Source organism: Triticum urartu, chromosome 3A (assembly GCF_056163025.1).
Source record: "Triticum urartu cultivar PI428250 chromosome 3A, HENAU_Tu73, whole genome shotgun sequence".
NCBI lineage: Eukaryota > Viridiplantae > Streptophyta > Magnoliopsida > Poales > Poaceae > Triticum > Triticum urartu.
In genome coordinates, this window is record NC_141875.1 from 545811028 (window position 1) to 545835109 (window position 24082).

General features: G+C 42.3%; 1 protein-coding gene across 2 annotated transcripts; it reads right to left on the bottom strand.

Moving 5' to 3' along the window:
• Window positions 1-25: 25 nt before the first annotated feature.
• Window positions 26-23138, bottom strand: LOC125544999 (inositol hexakisphosphate and diphosphoinositol-pentakisphosphate kinase VIP1). 2 transcript variants are annotated; one of them, XM_048708818.2, is made up of 31 exons: window positions 22861-23138; window positions 22662-22721; window positions 21803-21849; window positions 21249-21332; window positions 20578-20641; window positions 17262-17415; window positions 16679-16749; window positions 15906-16010; window positions 14952-15044; window positions 14710-14784; window positions 13914-14008; window positions 13595-13798; window positions 13423-13522; window positions 13262-13332; window positions 9663-9741; window positions 8624-8782; window positions 8272-8314; window positions 6682-6764; window positions 5883-5945; window positions 5729-5803; window positions 5193-5315; window positions 4561-4799; window positions 4408-4452; window positions 3496-3562; window positions 3067-3138; window positions 2567-2805; window positions 2432-2489; window positions 2054-2221; window positions 1239-1313; window positions 935-1153; window positions 26-453 (listed from the first exon to the last, which is right to left on the bottom strand). In XM_048708818.2, the coding sequence occupies exons 1-31, from the start codon at window positions 22930-22932 to the stop codon at window positions 445-447; spliced, it is 3111 nt and encodes a 1036-aa protein (XP_048564775.1). In that variant the 5' UTR covers window positions 22933-23138; the 3' UTR covers window positions 26-444. The 2 variants fall into 2 exon arrangements, 1 of the variants encoding a protein (XP_048564775.1); XR_015619336.1 differs by lacking the exons at window positions 26-453; window positions 935-1153; window positions 1239-1313; window positions 2054-2221 and having other exon boundaries at window positions 2445-2489; window positions 2567-2659; window positions 2740-2805.
• Between the last annotated feature and the right edge of the window lie 944 nt (window positions 23139-24082).

Below are 24082 nucleotides of genomic sequence, written 5' to 3' on the forward strand. Positions count from 1 at the left end.
AAAGAAACCAGAAAGCAACTCCTGGTTAACCAAAATTGTGTTCTCGACCAGCATAAAAAGTAGCAACAATAAAATTTAAAGGGCACATCATCTGTACTCCATGTATATCCTGGAAGAAATGGTATCAAATAGTTAGCCTATACACACAAGCTATTATTTACACATTAGTATCTGGGAAATGAGCAAGTTCCTTTCTTAGTGTGGGCAAGATTCTTTCTGCAGCATGATGTCATTGGACCTTGCCAGCATTTTCACTGAATGGCTTGCCTCATCTTGGTGATAGTTGGGTGCTTTATCAACTTCAGTCTGTTGGTACACCACTTACTTGAGCTCTTTCAAATGGTGACTTTACTGACTCAGAACACATTGCAGCTGAACTGAGCAATTATGTGCTATTCTTGAAGCTTCTTGCCTTCCTTTTGGGGTACCACTCAGCATGTCTCACTAATGTTGCTACAAATTTTTAAAATAAAGAAAGTTAAGGAGAATCCCAAGTAGTAATCTGTGTGCTGGTAAGATAAACGAAGACGTAAATTCTAGGCCAATGTCACAACAGGTTAAATACAAGGTATAGCCAAAATGCATCATTTGTTGAAAGAGGAGAATAGCCTTGTAATAATATCTGCCTGCCCAATTATTCATAGGATAGTGTTGATATGACTGGTTGATTACTGTCAGAAGTAACCAACGTTCTACACAGATAGATTGGTCAAAAAAAGCAGACATAATTCTAACATTATCTTGGTCGCATCTTCATACTCTTTTTGGATTATGAAGCTCAAGAACAGCATGCCATAGTGCACTAAGGTTATTAAGACAAAATGTGTGCACTTCATCAAATGAAAGCAACGGGAATAAAAGACAAAGAGACAGGAAAGGAAGGTTTTATCCACTAGCAACAATATTGATAATAGGAACAGGGATAGAGATTAACCCGTCTTGCTCCTTGCGATTCGATATCTTCACAAAAGCGGACTGCCAAACATTGAGAATGAGTAGCTGGGGGGAAATCTTCAGCTGGCATTGCAAATGGGCGGGTCATTTTATCAAATTTGTCTAAGGTGAGATATGAACCAACTTCTTGCAATTGCTCCGGTTCCATAATTTGCATTGTGTGGTCATCAGGTAGAAAACAATCTGTGTTAGTTGCACTCTGCATGGAGAAATTTTAAGAAACATGTGAATTAAAGAGTAATGCATTCATTAAGAACAAATTCATGTTAATCAACCAAAATCACCTCTAAGCAACTTATATCTGCGCCACGACTATATGTCATCTCTATACGGAACCTCTTTGGATCTTCCAAAGGCACCTGTAATAGTAGTGCCAATTAAAGAAAAGAAACAACATTGCTTCATGTTAGATATGTTTCTTGCATGTCCTAATTGTTCCAGAAAATCAGTTCATGACTTCGAGGTGGTATAAGCCTCAAAACTTATAAGACAGAATCAGAGATATTATTTATCTAAAATATTGCCATGGAATGAATCCTAAAAGCATTAAAAGCACCTGTATGAAACTGATGTAGTTGCTGGCATGCTGTTCTCCATTATTATAATTAATATGGGTGCAACTAGATTGCTTAAAGAAGCAGTGCCGCAACCCCACTGTTAATGCTTCTCCGTATCAGGGATTTTGAGGATTAAATTCACGGAAACAAATACTTAATATTCCCCCAATATCAAGATACTGAAACTAAATCTGGAACAGATGTAGAAGATTTATCTGTATTTCAATTGGTCATGCTTTATGTTTTTTCCTGGCATGATGCTGGCAAATTGGGTTCCAAACTTGTTTATACCAAGAGATGGAAACTACATCAGCTATTTACTGCAGGTTTCACAAGTTTGTATCAATTTGATAGCAATTATACTGCACCAAGTAACATGTAAGAAAACAAGTGTATTTACACATTTAATAGTAGATCCTTTTCTAAAAAATAAAAGATAAAGACAGTAATAGTTGTACTGTTTGCTTTTCGTTGGTGAAGTTAGTAACAAACACTGCAAAGGTACGACGATCCATCACACATGGTTAAGGGAATTTTAATACCTCCGTATTCTCAAACATACGCAACACAATGTAACTCATGTAGTCAAGTTCCTTTGTTTTAAATAGATGATCTGAAGCATTTTTGCAGATAAGACTCTCTTCTCCATTCAGAGACTCATCCAAATAGCAGTATCGAAGTACGTTCATTAGAGAATGTATATGTGATTCCTACAAGAAGAGAAGAACAAAATCTTGAGTCGCTTCTGAGGAGAAAACGAGTGAACAAGAAAACTACTCCAGGATACACTTAATTTATTGAGAATGTAAAAAATGAGCATGATTGATATTTCATGCTCTATGATGTCATAACACGAGAAAGCACAAATGAACAAAAAAATCTTGCAAAAAAGAAATAAAGGTTGAAGATCATCTACATACCGATGTAAAATAGAGCCTTGTTCGAACACGTCTCTCGGGATCCATCACATTTGCATATCTGCAGGAAGATTATTTGCTTATCTGTTTGTATCATTCAGAAGTCAAAATGACTGGAATTCTTGGTAAGTTACTTACTTCGGATCTAAGCAGTATTTTGTTTCTTTATGGGAATCTAGATCAACTGACTTCTCGTCTGTGCTAGATCCTTCAAAACTCTCATTCCTAACACTATCATGGTAACACCTCTCCTTACGTTTTGTAGAAGATACTACTATTGGATCATGTCGTGTACTAGATTCAGCAGCTACCTCGGTAATCTCTCGTCTGGTGTTGTGCAGGTCAATCAGTATCTTGCCCAATAAACGGCGTGCTATCTGCAGAAATGGACAGAAGAAATAGAACGTGATGATTTTTACCACGAAACAAAGGGGAAAACACCCTAGCGTTGAGTAGTAGAATGTCTGCGGATTGTCCACAAGTTATCAGTTTATTTATATTCAGCATCCTCCCTGTCTAAATAACTTTATCTTCTTATTTACAATAAATACTGCATAATGAGCAATTGAATATACAACTATACAAGATACGTCACATTGAACAAACCCAACTTACAGAATCAATTCAAAAGACAATACCTTTGAACCTATTTTGAGTTTTTGTTTCGGATTTATCCCGTACTCGTTTGGAATGACACCATCAGCTAGCAACTGAGTGAAATAGTAACACAACAAAATAATTAGAAATGTAGAGCAGAAAATTTCAGAAAACAAAAATATTGGGCTGAAAATGGATCGAGAGATAGCACTGGAATGAGGAAACATCAAATTGAAGAGTACGTTTCGTAAGACTAGGCATACTTTCATCAAACTATCAAAATACTACACTTCTCATATTTTGTTTCACAAAAATGACACTCTTTTTGTCACACTGTATGCCAAAAAATCAAGGACTGAGAACTTCTTGGGCCCGGATAGCTCCAGCACCGAATAAAATGATCAACAGCGGGGAGCATTGCATCTATCAACTCTGTTTTACTTTGGGGATGAGAAACATGCTCGGTTTACCTGAGATACTTTGAAGAGATCATGCAGACCATTAAGATTTAGATGTGAGTTATGCAGAAGGTCATACCTGTCATGTACAGTATTATTAGAAAATAATGACAGATCAGCTTAAAGGTGATGTGCAGAAATGAAGAACCACCATCTTCTTCAGATGCATCATGCCATTTTGAATAAGCACAGGAAGCTTTGAATATAAGAAATAAAATATTTAAAGAAAAATAATGCACACAGGCACCGGAAAGCAATCAGCAAAAAAGGCAAAACAGTGTTGGTACGGTGATATTTCTTTCTCTTTGTGATACCTCCATTTGAAATTTGAAGTGATCCACCAGAGCAGCATATATAACACTAATCAAGGCTAAAAAGACCTGCAGGTAAGCTCAGATCTTCTCCGGGACTTGGGCAGAGTATGAGATCAGAAATTTATTGTCCTATGACCCTTCAGTGAACTCACTATTCTTGTTAAAGTAGGTCTTTGTACCAAATGACGCCTACATGAGGCAAGTAACTCATTATTCTTGTTGAAGTAGGTCTATTGCTGAGCATGGAAAATAGACAGTGACAGCAAAAGATTAACTAAGTTGTCAGACACTAAAAAGTTGTTGGCTATGATTTTCCATAGCACTTCTATTCGATCTTTATCAGAAAATAAAGGCCAGCTGTTTGCCTTTTTTATAGCTGTTTCCCAGATTTAGTTGGAAGAGGAACATGGAAAATTATATCACTGCTAGTTTTCAGGAAAGATGCAGGGTGTTACCATCTTGCAAGCTCATTATAAAAGACAACTTTGAATGGGTCTGGCAGTAATTTCCAGAGATCTTACAGAAGAGTATATGAAAACATATATTCAGCTCTTCTGTAAAGACAAAACCCAAACAGAAGTAAGAATCTGAGGGATAGACTGTTACCTACTTGCAAGAGTCATATATATCGGGAATCTGTGTAGTGTCAAAGCGCCTGCATTATAGAGAGAATTCTGACAATGGTTACACAAGGCTGCATTTCCTTAAGAGGACTTCTAAACGGGCAAGCACTCAATAAGAATGTTAAAGCTGGGAGGCATACTTTTTCCTTTCATTGTAGAGATCCCTCTCTAGTTTCTTCCAACGGGCAAACATCAAAAGGAAGCTTTCGCTGCCACAAGGCAATCCAGCAGCGATGCGGTCCATGTCAATTTCTGTTCTCCATAGTGCCTTCGCTTGATCATAAGGATGATTAGGTGAGTCACTATCGGTTGCAACCTCCTCATTTTCATCATCAGAGAGCCGCTTCACTTGTGAAGTTATTTCTTTTGTTAACTCAGCCTGATCAGAGAGGGACAACTTAGTTACTACCATTATAATTGACATATTAGAGTGTGTTGAAGATATAGCTGGATGTTTTAAGTGAGAAGAATGAGCAATAGTTTTGGCATTCTCTGGGGCATTCGCGATTCATGGCAATTGAAGCGAGAAATAGAGAAGAAGTAGCACATTTGTGTGGAACCTGTGGCCGACATGGCAAAACACAAAATTTCAACCAGTTTTCGGGATACCATGCACCAGTTTTGACAGTAGCCCGGTTTGGAGTAAAGGGTTTGTTCCCGACTCGAACAAGAGCTTTTATTTTGGAAAGGGTGGGGGAATCAAGTCACTCTTGTATAAAAAGTATAAATCTAGAATTCAAGGGAAATGAAAGAAGATATCTAATGGATTTACCAAATCTGTTAGAAGCTGAGCAGCATTTGTAGACACATCAGCCCCATCAACCATCCATGGAAACCCCGCAGGATCACCACCATTTGCAACTTTTGAAGAGATGATAATATCATGCAACTGAGCCTGCAGTGAACGGGCATTTTAGAAACATTGGACTCAATCTCAACATGAAACGTTTATTTATGAGCAAAATATATCCAAGATCATAAGCACAGGATAGTCTCACTGAGGCTTATATTTGCACAATTGGTTCAATTTCCTTCTAACAGCTAATCGTTTTACTTCATTCAGTTCTAAATATCATCTATAGTTTTCACTCTCTAATTTCTTAGTGCGATCGAGTTTTTGGGTATTATGAGTTATCCCCCCCCCCCCACCCCCACCCCCCCCCCCCCCCCCCCCCCCCACACACACACCCACACCCACACCCACAAAAAAAAGGGTATTATGAGTTTATATTGGTTCCCGTGGCAAAACTTATTTGAAGTTTCAAACTAATATTTACTATAGTTATGGTATTGGCATCTGAAGCATACCTTTGCTTCACTTATCTCAATAGTACCATCCTGCAGTCCATCAAGCATAGACGAGTCCTTACTCACTAGTGAAACCTGGACATATCACAATCCAGTGAATAGCAGTTCTGCTTTGCTTCAACTGACATATATATAGTATTGAAGAGGAACAGACCAGGATTGGCGTTAAGTCCCCTTCCAAATCAAGAAGACCCTTTGCGAAAGCCGCGGCAGACATCTACAATAAATCAATTAGCAAATATGGAAGCAACCAATCCAAAATTACCAATACATGCAGAATGACATAACAACAGTAAAGACTGGGAAATGTCCTTCCCAATGCCTAAAACAGTTGGGTTCAATGGAACAACCTTACAACCGTATGAAAGATCAACCAATTTATAATAGGATAATGCTACTCCCTCCATTTTTTTTACAAGGCCACTACGTTTTTCGTGTCAAACTTTGAGTTATAATTTGGCCAACAAAATATGAATTATATGTCATTAAAAATATATCATCGGAAAGTTCTTTGAAATGTGCATCCAATGAAATAGTTCTTTATGGCATATAACTCAATTTTTGTAGGTAAAATTAATGGTCAAAGTTAGACATAAAAATATGAAGTGGCCTTGTATAAGGGAATGGATGGAGTACTATTTTGGGTGTCCCAGTGACAGGCAGTGGAATTAGAAGAGTTGCGAGTAAATAATGAATCATGTCATGTGGACATGCATTTTCTCCCAAAACTGTACGCCGGGGGGGGGGGGGGGGGAGCAGTTATTTTATTAATAAAGTAAGCGAGATGTTTATTCTTTCGAAGAGAGTATGCATGATTTTATTTTAGAAAATGGAAGCTTCATTATCACTGGCCTGCATGCAGGTTTTGGTTTCCGTTCCGAAATCCTAAAACCTGCTATAGACCATGACATACTTTGATAACACAGGATTGCAAGAAGAATACTACGGTTTACCTGGACACGGCCTTCATCTGAACTATATATTTTCAGATCATGCCTATATGTACTGTGCAGGCGAAGCAATCCTGGTCCTTCACCTAAGTGAACCAAATTTGTAAAAATCAACACAACATTCACAGGCATTAACTGTTTAGTCCATTCAGATGGTTCACAAAACACTTGAGAGCCGCTGTCTAGTGAAGTCTGAACAGAAATAAGAGCCAAATTAACAAAGAAAAAAAAGGATATACTTAGGGTACCAAAGATCAAGAATGGGAATTAAAAAAAGATCAAGAACGGGAATAAGCGCGATCAAGAATGTGGTCCACATGGCGAGGGCACAACAGCAAGGTCTTTTATCCGGAATCCAGTGACATAGTGTATGTGTTAGATGAGTTCAAAGCAGAATCTGAGCATTCGGCAGTTGCTTTCACTCATCGGTCGCATGATCCCCTGTGAGGTTTACCCTCTAGTCTGTGTTGTTTAGGACTTTTTTTGTGTTTATTTCATTTTCAAGATGCTTTTTGCGGTCTTCTATATGACTATGCTTTTCTGCTTAATGATAAGATGTGCAAAACTTTTGCACGTTCTCTAAGGATATGAATGGACATGAGACAATGGAGAATGACCATATAAGCAGAGTCAACAATCTGACCAGCAGAAAGGAACTGCATGGTAAATTGAGGAACATGAGCAACAGAAGGAACATGAAAAGATGAAGTTCTAAGAGTGCTTTTCTTAATGGTGAGGAGGTCTACATATACCCAACCCAACACCTGGGTATTTTGTTCCTGAGGGCATGGTATGTCATCTTCGCCGTTCTCCTTATGGCCTTAAGCAAGCCCTTTATGCTTGGTTTGAGCGTCTCACCTCTGGTCACTGCTGGGTATTTAGTGAGTGATCATGATCCTCCACTCTTGTCCACCATTTGTCCCGAGGTCGGACTCGTCTTCTTCTATAGGTGCAATCGGCCTTGCTAGTGACCTTATGAAGCATGAGCTCGCATAGCATACTGGCGTTGATGTTTCCTTCTTGCGATTCCATGTGCAACAGCTGTTTACTCTTTAGTATGTGCCTTCCTGGCTTCTGTTTTGTGGATTTTTCACTAAGGCCCAAATTAGAGCACAACACAAGTTTTACACCTCCAAACAGTGTTGTTCATCCACCATGAGTTTTGAGAGGGGGAGAGAGAAAACTGTGAGTTCTTTTTGGCGTATTTAACACACTACGTGCGTGTATATATCAACATATGGCCTCATGGAAATACAAGCTGCAAATTTCCTCACCTTCTTGATGACATGATAACTAAAAAAAATTCAACATACAACTTGCATTAAAGTAAATCAACTGAACTGAACCTAAACTGGCCAGAAATATTGAAATTTTAGCCAAAGCCAAAGCTGCGCACTGAAACTCAAGTGGTAACATTAAGAAAAATTGTTCTAGTGAAAAGTAGAATAATATGGATAGCTTATGGAAAATGTTTAGTTACTCAGTTCACACATGCATTTCAGCAAATTCGATTATCTCTTTGGCGACTAAAAGAATGATGTGGCAAATAGACAATTTGATATAGCAAATGTACCAAGGTTTATGAAGGCGTACTTGGATACATATTATTTCTGAAATATCTTCCCAGCTCTTCTGCCTGCACAATGAAAAAATGCACATGAAAAATGCATGACAGGAATTTATGTGAGTGAACTTAAAGGAATTCAGGCATGTTAAGGTTGTAGAGATAAAATAGTAACAACTTTATATTTAGAGAACAGTAGGCTCAATATTTGTACACTGGGATACGAAAAGATCGTTGAGCTAACCCAAGAAACATAAGAAATCAATAAAGTAATGCATAACATCCTTAACACCCCAAAATCTTTAGCAAGGTGCCCATTATGTTCATCAAACAATGGCTTAAGAACATAACAGAAACTTGAACATGTGAAGTAGTGCCAACCTGCTTTCTTCCTGCATGGGTTAGAACACCACCATACTTAAGAATCATTAGGGCTTCGCTTGGAACCTCCTCCTCCCCTTCTCCACTACTTTTAGGAATATGGGCCCAGTTTGATGGTTTTAGCTGTACTTTCCTATAGATACCTGAAAAGTGTCCACCCTGAAGGCCACAGGAACTAATATTTAATGTGTGTAAAATTATTGTTTTCTTCAAATACCCAAGGATAGAAAGATGTGCAGAATACATGTGCTAAGCAAAATATACATGTCTAATCATATTCCTGTATACCGCAGCACAAGTGCATTTCAGGACGAGAAACATGGCTAAATAATTTGCCTACTGATGTCCTTGTATTTACATCAACAAAAAGTATCCTTAGAAAATAGTTTCATATTTGAGTTTCATGCAGCATTATAAGCTAGGACAGTATTTTTGTCAAGATAAATCTAACCTCACTGATGACCAGGCTGTTTTATGAGTAAATATGACATATGCCGCTGGACCACTTAGCCTCAAGTTTGGGATGGTAGTATCGAATTATAGTTGAACATAAATCTTGGAGAACCAAAGATAACCCTCTAGGTGAAACGAGATTAAGTATAACATCTGTCCACAACCATCGGATGGATATTATAAAAATTGGATTAGAGATTTTGGACGGCTCAGATCAAAAGCATATCAACCAACTCGTGCATTTTTATGTTGGTATACATAATAACAGCAGACATTTCTCTTCCGTTCACATATACATGGAGTCACATTTCTTAGTTCTTGTAGAATCTCGCTAAGTCTACTAAGTTTTCACTATGATTTAGTTCCCACCGTCAACCAAATAATTGTATCTTCAGATCTAATATTTGCATGCTGACATGTATAAAATTCCAGGTTGTTAAGAGGACTGTATGGTGTAAGGATATATCAACTTGTTTGCACCATGACTTCTATGCTTGCTTTCTAGGTAAACAAGGTATACAAAGCGATTATAATCTAAAACATTATCGAGGTAAATCATAATTTATAAATACTTTAACTTTGTTACCTCTTCAAGAACCGCTCTAACTTGCCGTAGCTTCTCTGCATGCTCGACCTCAGCATCACTATCACTTTCACGGCCAGATCTAAAGTTCATAGCAATTTTCTCATCTTTATTGAGGACGCAAAAGAGAACCAATATTAAATAAATTTGATTTATGTTCTAAATATGAGAACAATAAGGTAGTAAAATTATGGTCAGATGCTGTGAAACCTACTTAAGAATTCCACTGGGCTCCCGCTTGGGAGTGTGACGACTTCTTAAGAACACTTTTAACATATTCTATAAGTGGTGTGTATGAAATTTGGTAGCTGTTGTCCAAAATTACCCAATTCAATGGCACAATGTAACAAAACAGAGTAATCCTACAACAACAACATCAAAGGCTTTAGTCCCAAACAAGTCAGGGTAGGCTAGAGCTGAAACCCATAAGATCTCGCAACCAACTCATGGTTCTGGCACATGGATAGCTAGCTTCCACGCACCCCCGTCCATGGCTAGTTCTTTGGTGATATTCCAGTCCTTCAGATCTATCTTTACCGACTCCTCCCATGACATGTTCGGTCTACCCTAACCTCTCTTGACATTATCACCACGCTTTAGCCGTCCGCTATGCACTGGAGCGTCTGGAGGCATGCGCTGAATATGCCAAACCATCTCAGACGATGTTGGACAAGCTTCTCTTGAATCGGTGCTGCCCCAAATATATTCCGTATATCATCATTCCAAACATGATCCTTACTTGTGTGGTTGCATATCAATCTCAACATGTGCATCTCCGCTACACCTAACTGTTGAACATGTCACCTTTTAGTCGGCCAACACTCAGAGCCATACAATTTGCAAGTCGAATCGCCATTCTCTAGGACCTGCCTTTTAGCTTTTGTGGCACTCTCTTGTCACAGAGAACGTCAGAAGCTTGGCGCTACTTCATCCATCCGGCTTTGATTCCATGGCTCACATCTTCATCGATATCACCATCCTTCTGCAGCATTGACCCCAAATATCTAAAGGTGTCCTTCTGAGGTACTACCTACCATCAAGGCTAACCTCTGCCTAGTAGTACCGAAACTGCACCTCATGTACTCGGTTTTAGTTCTACTAATCCTAAAACCTTTTGATTCCAAAGTTTGTCTACATATCTCTAACTTTCTATTAACCCCCGCCCGACTATCAATGACTAGCACCACATCATCCACAAAGAGCATACACCATGGGATATCTCCTTGTATATCCCTTGTGACCTCATCCATCACCAAAGCAAAAATATAAGGGATCAAAGCTGACCCTTGGTGCAGTTCTATTTTAATCGGGAAGTCATCATTGTCGCCAACATTTGTTCGAACACTTGTCACAACATGCTCACTCTACTTCTCCACCTCTTGCCGATTTGCCGCCACCATCTCCCACGGTTTCCTTACCTCGCATGTCACTAGATTCTGCACCTTCATCCCCGGTGATTTCTTCGTCTCCACCTCCTGATTCTACCTCGGCTATTCCTCCTAGTATTCTTCCATCTTTGCCTCAGCATTACACTCGTCGTTCACGTACTGTGGATGTTTCTGCTGACGTGCCATCCTCCTCGTCTCAGCCTACCTATGGCTTGCGTCCTCGTCCGCTTCCGCCTGTTGATCGCCTTGGTTTTTCAACCGTTGGTGTTGTTGTTCTTGAGCCGACTTCTTATCGTGAGGCTGTTGTTCATCCTGAATGGCAGTTTGCGATGGCAGAGGAGATTGTTGCTCTTGAACGCACTGGTACATGGGATCTTGTTTCTCTTCCTCCAGGTGTCCGTCCCATCACTTGTAAGTGGGTCTACAAGGTTAAGACTCGCTCCGATGGTTCTCTTGAGCGTTACAAAGTTCGTCTTGTGGCTCGTGGTTTTCAGCAGGAGCATGGTCGTGATTATGATGAGACATTTGCTCATGTGGCCCATATGACCACTATCCGCACACTTCTTGCCGTGGCCTCTGCACGCCACTGGTCTGTATCCCAGCTTGATGTTAAGAATGTCTTTCTTAATGGTGAGCTGCGTGAGGAGGTATACATGCAGCCACCACCTGGGTATTTTATTCCTGATGGCATGGTATGTCGTCTTCGTCGCTCTCTCTATGGCCTTAAGCAAGCCCCTCGTGCCTGGTTTGAGTGTTTTGCCTCTGTGGTGACTGCCGCCGGTTTTTCAGCGAGTGCTCATGATCCAGCATTGTTTGTCCACCTTTCTCCTCGTGGTCGGACTCTTCTTCTTCTCTATGTTGATGACATGATCATCACTGGCGATGACCCCGAGTATATTGCCTTTGTAAAGGCCCGTCTTAGTGAGCAGTTTCTTATGTCCGATCTTGGACCTCTTCGCTATTTTCTTGGGATTGAAGTCTCTTCTACCTCTGATGGCTTTTTTATATCCCAGGAAAAGTATATACAGGATCTTCTTGTTCGTGTTGCTCTTACCGATGAGCGCATTGTTGAGACTCCAATGGAGCTCAATGTTCACCTCCGTGATACTGATGGTGACCCCTTGCCTGACCCGACGCGTTATCGTCATCTTGTTGGGAGTCTTGTCTATCTAGCTGTCACTCGTCCGGATATCTCTTATCCGGTTCATATTCTGAGTCAGTTTGTCTCCGCTCCCACTTCGGTTCACTATAGTCACCTCCTTCGTGTTCTCCGATATCTTCGGGGCACGATCTCTCATCGTCTATTCTTTCCTCGCTCCAGTTCGTTACAGCTTCAGGCCTATTCGGATGCTACGTGGGCTAGTGATCCCTCCGATCGCCGTTCACTTTCTGCTTACTGTGTTTTTCTTGGTGGTTCTCTCATTGCCTGGAAGACGAAGAAACAGACTGCAGTTTCCCGTTCGAGTGCAGAGGCTGAGTTACGAGCTATGGCTCTTTTGACGGCAGAGGTGACTTGATTACGGTGGTTACTTCAGGATTTCGGTGTTTCTGTTACTACACCTACTCCGCTCTTGTCTGACAGTACAGGTGCTATTAGCATTGCGCGCGATCCTGTGAAGCATGAGCTCACCAAGCATATTGGTGTTGATGCTTTCTATGTGCGCGCTGGTGTGCAGGATCAGGTTATTGCTCTTCAGTATGTGCCTTCTGAGTTACAGTTGGCGGATTTTCTTACGAAGGCCCAGACTAGAGCGCAGCATGGCTTCTACCTCTCCAAACTCAGTGTTGTTCATCCACCATGAGTTTGAGGGGGGGGTGTTAGAGTTATATACATATAGCCATGTAACCTTTCATATTTACCCTATTGTATAAGGGGTTTCCTGCATATATTCCACACCTGTACATGTATATATACTGGCCTATGGCCACCTGGAAATACAAGTTGCATATTTCCTAACAATGATGAGCTACACAGAATCCTAACAGAGTAACCCTAACTCTTACAATATTTGATGATGATGAGCTACAAAGAATCCTAACAGAGTAACATGTATCTCTTGCATTTTCCACAGAACTAATGATGTTGAGCACGAATTGGACGGAAAGCAATTATAATGTAAACATATTTAAAATAGATCTTGGTGGGGGTATAGGGATCGTTTAGAGCTCCATAAACCATAAAAGTGGAGCAACCTTGAGATTCCAGAAAGTTACCTAGCACGTGGTACAAGGATTCTTGTTGCATCTAACAGATCTTGCAGTTGCAAGGCACTTTTAAGCTTCGCCTGCGTAATTATAACAACAGATTTTTTGTCAAGCAGCGAAGATACAAAGGATTTGAATAGAACCAAATAAAATTAACATAATTTTCTCACCTCCGCATGGGCCTTTCCGCCATTGTATTTCAGCATCAATTTTAAAAGCTTCTCTTGAGTTATTTTCAGCTTTACCTTCTGCTTTGGTGTGCGATCCCCACTTGCATAATTTGCAGTATCAGAAAGCAGCTTCATGGTAAGAAAAATTGAGAATCTTAATAATTATCCTTACTGGCGTATAACAGCTATGACACAGCGCAACTCTTCTGATTGCATGGGTATGCCCACAGTTCCCCGTTCTCGATTTCTTACAGCATCTGATGGTTGCGCTGGCTCACTGATTCTCCATGGAAGATGGGCAGGAATGGTATAAATATGTGGAGCTTTCTCATCAAGAAACATTTTCCTCAGAATGCATGCAGCGTCATCATAGTACCTGGAATTATGAAAGCATTCGCCATCTAAATAAGATATACAAAGGACTTCTGGGCTCTGACCATACTAATACATGAAAATTTTAGAATGGTCGTTGTCACCAGAAAGATGCTTACTTGTATGAGCTTTTCACAAAACTCCAGCCATTCACATCACATACATAAGATCTTGCCTCCCCCAGGTCACACCTTAGAAGATCAAAGCCACATACCTACACACAAAAAAGGGATATGTAACATGGGGATGCTACGTAAGTGCGTGGTTGGAAATTTCAGATAGCTTCAGTCTGGGCTCTGCTCATTTGGAGATTGGCTCAAGCAATGACGAGCATAGCTTATATTCTAGATTCTTGTCCAGTTAAATTTCAACCATAGAAGACCATATGAGGAAGTGCACTGCTCAAGGAATCGATCATGTTCTGTGGATTTGGTTTGACCTTGTTCAACACCAAGGTCTACCATGGAAAAAAGAGTCTGGACCTTATCAGATTTTACCATTTAACAAATTTGAAGTCAACTGCTGAGACAAGTTCTTACATATTGACACAGGCTTTGGCCTACGTCCTACTCCCAATGTGGCCGTCTCAAGATTAGCCATGAGTGATACCAAGATACACTTTAGACTGATGAAAGAACGATAATTAAGCTAAGCCTATTTCAAATTTCTGGCTGAGTTGCGGCCAAAACTCACCTACTCTGACTTCCACAGCAATCAATTGACATTTGATAACAAACAAATCCAACTGGAATGTTTGAGAAGAGAAAACAAGAATGATCTCGATGTCGGTATCCACTTTTTCTGGTTGTACCCACACTCTAACAGCTCATAATGAATAAGAGAGATATATGCATAGGTTCTGAATGTAGATTTCATCATAGTAGTCATTAAAAGAGAAAAGCATCTTGAATGTACCGCTTGTCTGAAGGCTTGGCAAACATTCCGTGCAATTTGTTTCTCGGTAGGTGTCAGTAAAACAGGATAGCGGACCTTCAAGCAAGATACCAAATACATTATAAGACAAGACAAGAAACGAAGGAACACACCAAGGAAGCAATTTATCACTTTCTCTTTTCTTTAATTGTTCCATCAACATGCCAAAAACACTAGTCTAATAGATATAAAGTAGTGAATCCTAATGAGGCAAGGAAGGGTACCTCTTTTCCATCAGAATTTCTCATGACAACCCCATCTACAACTGGGGATTTACGAGCTTCAGCATGTGCATATCCTGGTCCAATTGTATAAACCTACAACAGAAAGCGCACATTCCCTTTTCAGTTAATAGAAGTAAGAGTGTATCTAACAATATAACTATCTATTGCTCCTTTCCTTAGAAGAAGAAATGTAGCCATTACTACCATATAACTACTTTAGTACTGTGCTGCCATGCAAAATTCTAACAGAATCACTAAATTACCTATACAAGTAGGAATATTGACTACAAGAGTATTTGTGCTGTCACTTCAATTAACAGAGATATATTTAAAATGGACCATATGGGCTAAATCCACGGACCTGTGGTGATACGGTGGGCACTATTGTATTGTGGATGACATATCACAAGAATGATTACAATCTTGGTAATCAGATAGTACTTAAAATCTCTGCAGTCAGTTTGGTGACAAGTGCAGATTAAATATACGGCACCCGAGAACTCGAGGGATGAATTCTCACTGCTTAGTAACTCAATCAAGAAGCTAATGCAGGACCAGATCTGTTTGAGCCTGTTGTGGATGACCGTCTTGTTGCTTAATTTCTTTACATGAAATCTGGGTTAGTGTTTTTATAGCTTATAATAGGGCAAAAAAACACCCTGCATCCATCAAGAAACCATGATGTTGAAGACGGACTTCCTTCGGATGCCAGAATTCAGGGTGAATTTGAACCCCTTTTGGTAATTCTACAGAGATTCTAGGCTCCTTATCATGGTGGGTTTTATGATGCTCAAGTAAATTACAGAGTTTATGACATGTGTTGATGAATGTATCTTTCTATTCAAGTGTCTAAATTATAACCATCAGCAAGTTGTACAAGCCCATTTTTTCACATATTACACAGGAGAGGAAAAATAAAGAAAAAGAGAAAGTGATAAATGCAAGGTGTATCACCTTGACATCTGTTCCTCCTGTAGGCATGAACTCCTCATAAATGTAAGATCCATCTCGCCTCACCTTCCTAACTTCTGGATAAAATTCACTAGATCTGTTGCCAACCTGCATAAATTTGGAGGAATTTTACATCTCATCACTGCATTTGTGTGTGTGTGTGTGTGTGGGGGGGGGGGGGGGGGGGGGACAACAATATGGACTTGAAGAACATACATGATACCACTATTTGATGAAGAAAAAAATCATACATATGTGTAACCTATGGAATCACAAAAAGAAACTAGATATCATTCACCCATATGAAGCCAAGATATTACTCCCTCCGTCCCAAAATAAGTGTCTCAACTTTGTACACTAAGCTTGAGACACTTATTTTGGGATGGAGGGAGCATTTATGCATTTTATAGGAAATAAGCTAGTTCATTGTAGTGCTCCTGAACTATGCAAGAGTGTCAGCAAGGAATACTGACAGTGTCAATTTAGAAGCAAAAAAGATAAGTAAAGTGTTTAAACAGAAAGCAGATCATTTTCTAGTTAATTATAAGCTTATAACTAATACCGTGTCAGAGTAGGCTCGTTTGTATTTTCTCTAGCTGTAGCCTATTTCAGGCCTGTACAACAAGGCACAGCAGTCATTGCATTTTCTAGAAGTAAAAAAGAATGCTAATACTGTATTAGCTGCTATGGTTTCAACTTGGATTTTCTTGAACATAAAGATTTGATCGCAAATTTCAACCAAGAAGTGTGTGAAATTAATGGTATCAAAACTTTACCTTACGGAACAGTTCTTTCATTCCTCCACCAGCATAGCTAGGATAATATATCATTATATTATGGTCATCTCCTTCATGAATAAAGGTAATCAGGAGCAGAACAGGTTTATTTTAATACTTCTTCACCTTAAGTAGGTGACTAGTAGTCAAGAGAACAACAGTTTGACAATGAAATTGCAGTATTGTACATATAACGGAATATGCATGGACGCACCAATACTGGCAACTCACACAAAAAGGCTCCATGCGTCCAGAATTAATTACAGAACAACTAGGCAGTTAGGAAGGGCAGGCTTTTCAGAAAATGGAAGAGCACACTGAACACAAGCATGCAATTTAGAAGTACCATGCCTATAGTAGGTTATAAAATAACAAGAAAAGGTGAACATTTTATCCATCAAACTAATATGTAATATACATACCATGTCAGCAACAATATCTGTGGTAATATTCTAATTTTTTATGGTAGGCAAGTATTGAGCTGAAAGAAAAAGAAACAGCTTCTATTCTTTGTGCAAATCGGTGAAGGGAAAACAACAAATCATGGAAGGACAGGCTGAATATATTAATCAAGAGATATTACCATCAATGGGTTTCTCCACGAAAGGCTTGCAAAAACGCTTTCCATGAATCTCAATAAAATCATCTTGCTCGATAAAGTAGTTTAACTCTTGATTAGGATGCTCTCTTCTGACAACAGCATAAGTAGGGACCGGAACTCCGAACAATTTAAGGTGCTAAACAAGCAAAATACAAATATATCAACATTTAGATCAAGAGAATATATGTTTGAATGTAAGATGAAGAAGCCTTTATGTAATAGGCTACAATCAGAATGCACTGAGTTTTGAGCAAGATCATTTCTTCCCCAAGCATCATAGAATGACACTACTCTATCAAGAAGTAAAAGGATAAACTGTTACAGGACAAGCGTTTTATTGAAATACCGAAGATGGAATAACAAAGTAGACAACCTGGTAGGAACCGGATCCCTACCAGGGCGTGGTCTCAGGTTGTAGAGGTGGAAGGAGGGATGGCGTGGAGGAAGGCGTGGTCGCCGGTGCTGGGGCGCCGTCGTTGCGTGCGCGCGCGCGAGAGAGAGAGAGAGAGAGCGCAGGGGCGGCGGCTAGGGTTAGGTCTCCTGGCTCCCTAAGGAAGCCGAGCAAATATGATTGCTTCTTGCTTAATCCCAAAACGGGTCCTTACACGAGTTTATATAATCCTCCTAATAAGATAATTGGGCTAAGCCCCTAATAACGATAAGATAAACTGGGCCACAACTAACTAGGCTAAGCCCCTAATATGCCAGTCATAACATCTCTCCCCGCCTGCACAAACAGCTCGTCCTCGAGCTGGAAGGCGGGGAAGATCAACGGTCGCCAAACACCTCCACGTCAACTGGGGCGGCCTGGTCGCCGAGCCCGGCGGTGGCAGGGTCCTCCTCAATGTAGTCTGCAGCCTCCAGGTAGAAGAGTCATGGGCAGACGTGGCCCGGTACGTAGGGCTCGTCGCAGTTGAAGCACAACCCTTGGCGGCGACCCTCGAGTTGCTCAGCCGGAGTGAGCGGCGGAATGGGCGTGCCGCAGCCACGGCAAGGGGCGCCGCGGAAGCCTGGGCAAGCCGACCCTGCGCGGTAACTTCCGGCCAGGGTGGCGGCCCAGCGGCCCAGGGCAGTGGCACCTGCTGGATGGCTACCGCGTGACGCTCGAACGCGCGGGCGCAGTACATGGCCGTCTAGAGGTCCTGTGGCCCGCGCATCTCCACGTCCATGCGGATGTGGTCCGGTAGGCCGCCGACAAAGAGCTCAGCCCGCTAACGAGCCGAAACGACAGGGGCGTGGCACGCCAGTGCTTGGAAGCGATCGGCGAAGTCTTGCACCGAGGTGAGGAACGGAAGACGCCCAAGCTCCGCCGGACGGCTCCCGCGTATAGGCGGACCGAAGCGCAAGAGGCACAAATTGCGGGAGCGCTCCCATGGTGGCATGCCACCCTCGTCCTGGTTGAGGGCGTAGTACCACGTCTGCGCGGCTCCTCGAAGATGATACGAGGCGATCCAGGTGCGGTCGGACGCGAGCGTGCGTTGTCCCCTGAAAAATTGGTCGCATTGGTTGAGCCAATTCAGGGGGTCGACGGTGCCATCGTAGGTCACGAACTCCAGCTTGGAGAATCTCGGCGGCGTCTGGACGTGGACGACGGGCGGGTGCGCTTCGTCAGCACGGAGCGGCGAGGATGACGGGGCCGAGTAGGCGGGCATCAGGGTGCCGCCCTGGAACAGGGGCCCGTCGACGTTGGCGAAGGGCTCGGCGGAGCCCGAGGACCCGCCAAACTGCATGGCCGGGTGCGTCACCGGCGGAGGCAGCACGTGCGGCCCAACCAAGGCCGTCGTGTAGACCGGCTCAAGGGACCCAGCAAGCCAGGCCGGTAACGGAGACGGCGACGGGGGAAACCGGACCTGGTGGATGGGCACCCCCGGGCCCAGGGCCGCGGTCGCCAATGGCGGCGGCTGCAGCTGTTGCCCCTGCTGCATGGTGGAGGCGCCGGGGTTCGTCGCTGGTGGCGGCTGCCACAGCAGCTGCTGCATGGCGGCGGCGACGGGGGTCGCCGAGGATGGCAGCTGCCACGGCGGCTGCTGCGGCAACGGGGCGATGGCGAAGGGCACAGGCGGCTGCGGCCCATAGGATCTCCCGAGGAACGTGTAGATGCCCGTGACCGCCTGGGTGAGATCCCGGATGGCAGCCGTCATCTCCTCGGGGGTGAAGACGACGGGGACGGGCGCGGCGGAGGAGAGCGGGGCGCTGGCCGTGGTGGCCATCGGGGCGATCGTCGCGGTCGGCAGCGGGAGGGTCGGGGTGGGCGGCGGCGAGGACATGATCGCACCAAAGCTATCTGATACCAAATTGTTATGGTACTGCTAGAAGGAGGGCGTGAAAGGGCCGGCCGGGGGCCTTTTTGCCCATGGCCGGGCAAGAGGGATGGGATTTCCTTCTTAATTCTTGCTTGATTAGATTGATATATCTCCTCCCCTTATATAGAGAAGTTTACTTGACTCCCTAGCAAGGCTTACTTGACCCCTAAGCAAGCGACCCTTATCTCTCATTAACCCTAAGACTAATGGGCTATAGCGCCAGCCCGGGCCAATTACGTACTCTAACACAACCGATGTATTGCGTGTGCGGATTAAGATCAGAAAAAATCCATAGTGTAACGAACAAATATAAAATCATAGTGTATACTTTGCATCATCTAGACAATTTTCTTCAAATACAAAATGGCAGGCATTTTGGTGGCGTCTTTGAGAAAAGCTAGTATACGGTAACCATATACTAACATAGTTACGTTAGGCAAAGTTCCGAAAATTCCAGAACATAAATGAAAGATATACCTCCATCTCAAAATATAAGACGTTTTTGTAGGCTAAACTAGCCTACGAATATCTCTAGTAGTACTTATGAATTAAAAATGGGTTTTCTTTGCAAGCCAAAATAAACATCTCTGATTACATCGTTTGCTAAAATATGGTTATCTCGGTTGTGCAAATTTCCCCCAAAAAGAAGTGCATTTGAAGTTTCGAACTACTGTATTTATTGGGGAAAAATATCCTATTTGTATGAACAGTGTCACGCGGCGATACCCAATACTGTAGGCCTGAAATTAACACAGTCATGAATAGACTGCAGCAAAAAATAATCTTGTGAAAGAAAAGTCCTTCCTTTTAGTTTGGGATGACATTAAACTGTCGTCTTCCAATGATAAAAGGCATGAAAAAATCCAGCTTCAAAGCATCTACTATAGAGGGGGAAACTCATTTGAGCTCCGAAGGGAAGTTAATGATTTTAAGTAAAGTTAATGATTGAAATAAATCTATAAGAAATACATGAAGGCCAGCTTGTTATGATATACCTCATATACTTTGCTGCGATCATGAAGCAGGTATTGTGGGTCCAACTCATTGACCAAAAAAGGCCTGAATAGCAATATTAACAAAATCAGATCGTAGAACTCCTTCAAAGTTGAATAAGTATTATAACTTCTAATCGAAGTTGTGTTCTTGAAAGGATAAAATATATAATTGAAGTGTCATTTGCTTGTGTCTTTTCAAACAGAAACAAAAAGGAAATACATTCAAACTAAGTTGGCGCATGCAGCTTTGCAGCGCAAAAATGAACTCAGAGGATTATCTATACGATCTGTGAATTCTTTCATTTCTCCGGTTATGGGAAAAGGGGCATGGAGGAGATCACACCTATGAATACTGATAGGAGTTTAAGAAATATTGTTTTAAACAGATTGATTTAGGCAGGTGAATTAGTCATGGGTAAATTCAAGGACAACTGTATCGGAGTAACTTTTTAGAAGGGAGCAATCCTTGAAGACAAAAAGGAAAGGTGTTTTGAATGAGGACTGGGAATCCATACAGAAGCCACACATATATGGTCAGTCTTAGAAAATATTTGCATGTCAGGAAAGCATAATGCACAACTATAAAACTTTGTCAAACCCAATACTAAGATCATTTGATGCATATTTAAAGTGGGTGCTTTGAAGAATTTATGAGACAGAAAGCATTTAACCTGCGTAAAACAGCATATTTCTCCGCCTTTTCTAATGGGTAGCCAGCTGAATAAAAGGCGATTAGACAGTCACATAAAGGCCAACTGCCAAAAAAAAACAGTGGTTAGTTCAATACTATGAAAACTTGCACTTCTAATGGTGTCACAAACAAAAATACTGTCATGGGGTCATGGCAGGTCTGATGGGTAAGTGACATAGATGATAATCATCGACATTACAGGAATAAGAACTTAACATCTGCTAAGAAGCGCATAGATAATGGAAATTTAGCACCACAAAGTACAAAATTCTAAGATTTTACAATACACACAGATATTTCCAGTCACTCCCACATTGAATAAATATGGATAAGCTAGAGGAATAGTAGTTAGTTAAGTAATAATATTTACTAAACTCCATCCTTCGAGTAGGACAGCATGATCCACTAGTCCTGTTTGTGTATCTGTAAAGTAAATTTTGGCCTGCCTATACTCACTTTCTTTTTTCATTCAGAAAATTAATACTGAAAAATTCATATTCTAAGAAGACTTGCCCTTCACATTGTCAGGTATACCTTTCAATCGGATCTTCTAGAATTACCTTGTCACCAAAAATTATAATCTGCATACATCAAACATGCATATTACTTCAGTCTTGAATCTTGATGATCAGGACAATGATTTTAGTAACTTACCATGCTAAAGAACTAGAGTTCCTAACATTTGAACAGAAACAGGGGAAAGGACAATAAATGAAAAGCTCGTCTAAGAGCTTAAGAGGTTCTGTATTTCTGAATCATGCCAGCAGTAATATAAACTTAATGGTCCAGCCTCAAATTCTGGTGTTCACATTTACACACACAGACTTGCACGCGCGTGTGTGCGCACCTTGCAAGGTTATTCCTTTATACTCCCTCTGTCCCAAAATAAGTGTCTCAACTCTAGTACAACTTTATACTACACGCAAAAAAAAATAGTACAACTTTATACTAAAGTTAGTACAAAGTTGAGACATATTTTGGGACGGAGGGAGTGCCATTTGCTAAGCATGCATATTTTTTCTATGATGATTATAAACTTGAATTTGTGTCTCTGCGACACATTATTCAGTTGTATGCACTGATTCAAGAACTGTATGGTACGATGATATGTACTTTTTGTGACGACTAATATTCCAAGAATGGTGCAAGGGACTGATTAAGCAGAACGAAAAAAAAAAAAAACTTCATTCACGGACACAAGGAATTGAACCCAAGTGGCGGGACTGTACTACCCCCAATCCCCCAACCAAGGGAGCCAAGCATTCCCCACAACTCTGTTTATCTCCTCAATCATTGTAACCAATTAAATCATTTCTACAAGCACCAAATTAGTTACCGAAAGAAAACATAGGCGATAATCCGCACGGAAGGGCGGCCGAATCCCGAGCCATACCTCGAATTCGCCGAACGCGTGCAGCCTCTCAAGAATCTGCTCCATGGGAGAACATGACACCTGCAAAAAAAAACACGAAGAAACAAGCGGGAGAAGGACTCAGATAATCTTGATATTTTTCTTCTCACTCCCGCATTGCGGCCAACCCAAGAAACACAGACCACGAGAACTCGAAATTTTCTTGTCCCAAAACGCGCACCTTCTTCTCCATGACGCAGACACCAATCCTGATCTTGCCTCCGCCGTGGGCACCATGGTTCCGCCGCTCCATCCCCTCCGGTCCCCTCCCGTCCGTTGGTCCAAAGGTTACAGCAGGAAAGGGGATGTTTGTTTCTTGGGCATTCTTGCTCCCCAGGACCGGAATCTGGGAGGCTTTATGCTTTACAGAGGGGAGGAAGGAGGAGAAGTGAACGCAGCCCAAGAAGAAGAGGGGATGTCAGCAGTGAGTACTGTGTAAATGAGACTGGGAGGTTTCTTTTCTTCTCCTTCTTCGTCTTTTGAGCTGACTGAGACGCTTTTTCTTTTTCTTTTGAGCTGACTTGAGCGGCTTTCTTTCCCCCCGAACGCCGTGTTTATTTATGGATTTTAATCTATTAGAGCAACTTTAATGGGACGATTCATTTTGTCCGCGGTCATTTGTTTGGGTCGACGCGGACAGAAAAAGCGGCCCAACGCGCCGACCCAAACGGATGCGCGTCCGTTTCTCGTCCGCGGGCGACCCATTTTCCAGTCTTTTTTAACCTAATTTGCGTCAGCGCGGACACACGACGGACACGCGCGCTCGCCTACTCCTGTCCCCGGGCCCGCTAGTCTGTGACACATTGGCCTCCCCTCTCACCCCCCCCCCAGCCAACAAGTAACCCTCGCCCCGGCTCCTCCTCATCGACGCCGCCGCCCATTTTTGCCAGTGACTCTTCCAGCTACCGCCGCCTCCACATTCGCCCAGCACGCCGCCCCTGCCCCCAGTTGCCCGCCGTCGCCGTTTGCCGCCAGGGAGTAAACTGGTTCCCGCCGCCGCTTCCCCCACCACACAGCCGCCCGCGATCAAGAAGACGCCTCGCCGCCCCTGCCACATCCGACCAGCACGCTCGTCGGACGCCGTCACACTCGTCGGACGCCGGCAGGGCAACTAGCTAGTCTGTGGGCGCCGCGTCTACCCTCGTCGGCCGTCTCCTTCTTCGATGCCCGCAAGTTGTTCGACAGTTTGCCAAGGTACGAAAATAGACTCCGCCGACGAGTTCTTTTTCCACAATTTCCTTTGCGACTCTGACGATTCGTCGTCCGACGACGACGAGGAGATATTGACTGCCGTGTTGGTCCATCACCACCTCAACAACCAGCGGCCGTTGTTCCGTGGCTCCATTCCGGGCCACCTTCCGGCGTTGAATCGTAATCGAGAGAGCGGGCATTTCCTTCTGTGA

Excerpts from the sequence above, each read along its gene's own strand:
- LOC125544999 (XM_048708818.2), bottom strand. The coding sequence starts at position 22,932 with ATGGAGCGGCGGAACCATGGTGCCCACGGCGGAGGCAAGATCAGGATT. Across the intron at positions 13,799-13,913 it reads TTTGTGAAAAGCTCATACAA|GTACTATGATGACGCTGCAT; the intron begins GTAAGCATCTTT and ends TCATAATTCCAG. Across the intron at positions 8,783-9,662 it reads TTAGAGCGGTTCTTGAAGAG|GGTGGACACTTTTCAGGTAT; the intron begins GTAACAAAGTTA and ends TGTGGCCTTCAG.